Raw genomic sequence first — 2,627 nt, 5'->3', positions numbered from 1 at the left:
ATGGATTACAACTTGATAATTATAGGTAACCATTTCAAGTATACATAGTCTCCCCTTTCACTTTTTCCTATCCACCATATGCTATATACAGATTGTAAAGAAACGATTATGCCAAAAGGCAAAATAACTAAAATATGCACACTTGCATTATAATTCAGAGATAAAGAGATATTTAAATTCTGAGACAGAAAAGAGTGGAAAAAGAAATGCCTAAACAACCCAATCTGCGTTTGTTTGGCCATTTGAATTGAAGATGACCTCCTTGAAAGAACTCCAAATTATGCTTAGCCCCCAGTTTGTTGTTCTAAGCATATTAATCAAAGGTTTCCCATTGTGTTGTTACCACAACTGGCTCAGAATGCCTCAAAGGTTGCTGCAGCACTGGCATTTGTCCTCTAGACTCCCTCTGCCTCAGCTGCACCTGCTGCTTTTGAATTGGTATAGGCATTTGTTTGGATGAATGTGCTTGCTGCTGCCATGGGATTTTACCTCCATTGTTTCTGGGTTTGGAATTGAGCAACTTCAATGCATCAAGAGTTTCAATGTGCTTCTGAACTCTCCTTACCTTCAAGATGGCCATTCCAATTAAAAACTAATGACTTGATCGCTACAATGTCTTACTAAAGCTAAGGTGGTAATAATAACAGAACCAAAAATACCTGCACCCTTCTCTGCAATTTTAGGTCTCCCTCAACAAGAACTCCATCCAATTTCAGTAGCTTTGACATGAACATTTCAGTCAAATTATCCACATCCATCTCTGAAACTTCGCCGTCTCTAGAAGCTGTTGCTTCCAGAGCAGTAACCTAGAGAATTGCAATAAAAGACCAATTTGTCAAAATCTTAAACCAATTTCTCTATGAATCAATTCTATATATATTTTCTTATGTGAAACTTACCTGCCCTGCAAGTTTGTCGACTTCCAAACTGATTTCTGCCAAGGATTTTGTGGCCTTTTCAACCTTTGCATTTTTTAGCATCTCAAGGCACCTTCTTTCTCTGCTCTCAATGTCCTCAACAAGCACAATTTTAGAGCCGTCTTTCACTCTTGCTGCATCAAGATAGGCTTTGGAATCTCTCTCCTTGTTTTTGAATATCAACTTCTGATCCTGAGGGTACAAGCCAGTAGATTCCGCCAACATTTTCTTCAATTCCCCTGCAACCAAAAAATCAACTTCCATTAACAAATTCAAAAATCCTCCCTATTGAAAACTCAAACCAAAATAATTGTTCAAAAAAATAACAGAAGTACCAAGAATTCTTATTACCAAAGCTTGCTTGGGAACTTATACGAATTTCGCGGTATGAAGAGCCATACTTCACTCTAACTTTAATGGTAGGAATTGATTGAGAACCACCATTCATTTCCCTCTTCTGCACCAACATTCCTCCTGGCCTAACTTCCAAGTCTGCAACATTTGGGCTGCCTCCATCACCAACAGACTTATTATTTGACATTGAAAACATGCTGTTAATCTTTGAATTCATTGGCTTCATCTATATATTCTTGGTTCTGAATCCAAAAGACTCAAGATAATGAAAAAAGAAAAAGAAAAACTCTGCTTGAGCAAGAAATGCCACAAAAGTTCAGATTTCTCAAGTTCTTCCCTTGCACTGGAGGAAACCCAGAAGTGAAGAAAGAACCTTAGGCCTCTCAAAAGTTGTCTTCGATGTGATATGCTATGGAACCCAGTTGGGAGACACTAAGATAGAAGAACATGGTGTGGAAAATCCTTATAGAAAATATTAGTCTATATATCCCATGGCAAGCAAGTAAAGACTTTGTTTAAGTAATTGGTTTCAAAATCTATTAGTCATCATGAAAATGATGATGAGAGAGGGTTGAGATCTCAGAAAAGCATTTAGAAGAGAAAGGAAAATGAAAAAGAAAAGGAATGGCCAGCGAAGAAAGGGAGTGAAAGAGAAGAATATGTGCATACAAGAAAAGATAATATGGAAATATAGTTACGTGAAGAGGGGACAAAGAAGAAATATTCGGCATCTTAAAAACCACATCGGAAAATCAAGGTAAAGATGGAAATAATAGCAGGCAAACATTAAGCAATTTGTATATGTTTAACTGAAAAGGAAGGCATTGGAGCAAGACAAAAATAGTCACCATCAATCATGTATATATAAAGTGATACATGGATAATTATTTTGTTGATGATCATTCATATTAGTTTTATTTTGTTGATAATCATTGATATTAGTTTTAGAGAAATAAAATATATATATAGTTTCAAGGCTCATGGGTACTGCCATATTAGTCCAATAGAATGATGACGTAGTATGTAGCACTGTTCTAAGTTTTATCAATTACTTTTTAAAGTAATGCTAAAAACTATATTTTTATCCTACCGTTATCTTACCATATTGATGCGATAGTAACATTTAGCTCTGATTTTTTGATTGACACTACTACATCAGCGATTCAGAGGGGTGAGATAGTAATGAACTAAAGGGTCCGTTTGAGTTTGCGATTTCAAAAAATTAATGCGATTTAAAAATAACGATTTTAGAATGTGGGATTTAAAAATATGATTAAAAAAAAAAAAAAAAAAACAATTAAGCGTTTAGAAACATCGCAGTTTGGCCTTTAAAATCACAGTTTAGCCTTTAAAATT

General features: G+C 35.3%; 1 protein-coding gene across 1 annotated transcript; it reads right to left on the bottom strand.

Annotated features, from left to right (window-relative positions):
• LOC132175765 (BAG family molecular chaperone regulator 1-like) lies at nt 1-1,914 on the bottom strand. The gene is made up of 4 exons (XM_059587812.1): nt 1,269-1,914; nt 900-1,156; nt 660-806; nt 1-565 (listed from the first exon to the last, which is right to left on the bottom strand). The coding sequence occupies exons 1-4, from the start codon at nt 1,495-1,497 to the stop codon at nt 314-316; spliced, it is 885 nt and encodes a 294-aa protein (XP_059443795.1). The 5' UTR covers nt 1,498-1,914; the 3' UTR covers nt 1-313.
• Between the last annotated feature and the right edge of the window lie 713 nt (nt 1,915-2,627).

This window comes from Corylus avellana, chromosome ca3 (genome assembly GCF_901000735.1).
Source record: "Corylus avellana chromosome ca3, CavTom2PMs-1.0".
Classification (NCBI taxonomy): Eukaryota; Viridiplantae; Streptophyta; class Magnoliopsida; order Fagales; family Betulaceae; genus Corylus; species Corylus avellana.
Note: the sequence above shows the minus strand (reverse complement) of the source record. Positions and strands in the feature narration are given on the sequence as shown.

Excerpts from the sequence above, each read along its gene's own strand:
- LOC132175765 (XM_059587812.1), bottom strand. The coding sequence starts at position 1,497 with ATGAAGCCAATGAATTCAAAGATTAACAGCATGTTTTCAATGTCAAAT. Across the intron at positions 1,157-1,268 it reads AAGTTCCCAAGCAAGCTTTG|GGGAATTGAAGAAAATGTTG; the intron begins GTAATAAGAATT and ends TTTTGGTTGCAG. Across the intron at positions 566-659 it reads AATTGCAGAGAAGGGTGCAG|GTAAGGAGAGTTCAGAAGCA; the intron begins GTATTTTTGGTT and ends GCCATCTTGAAG.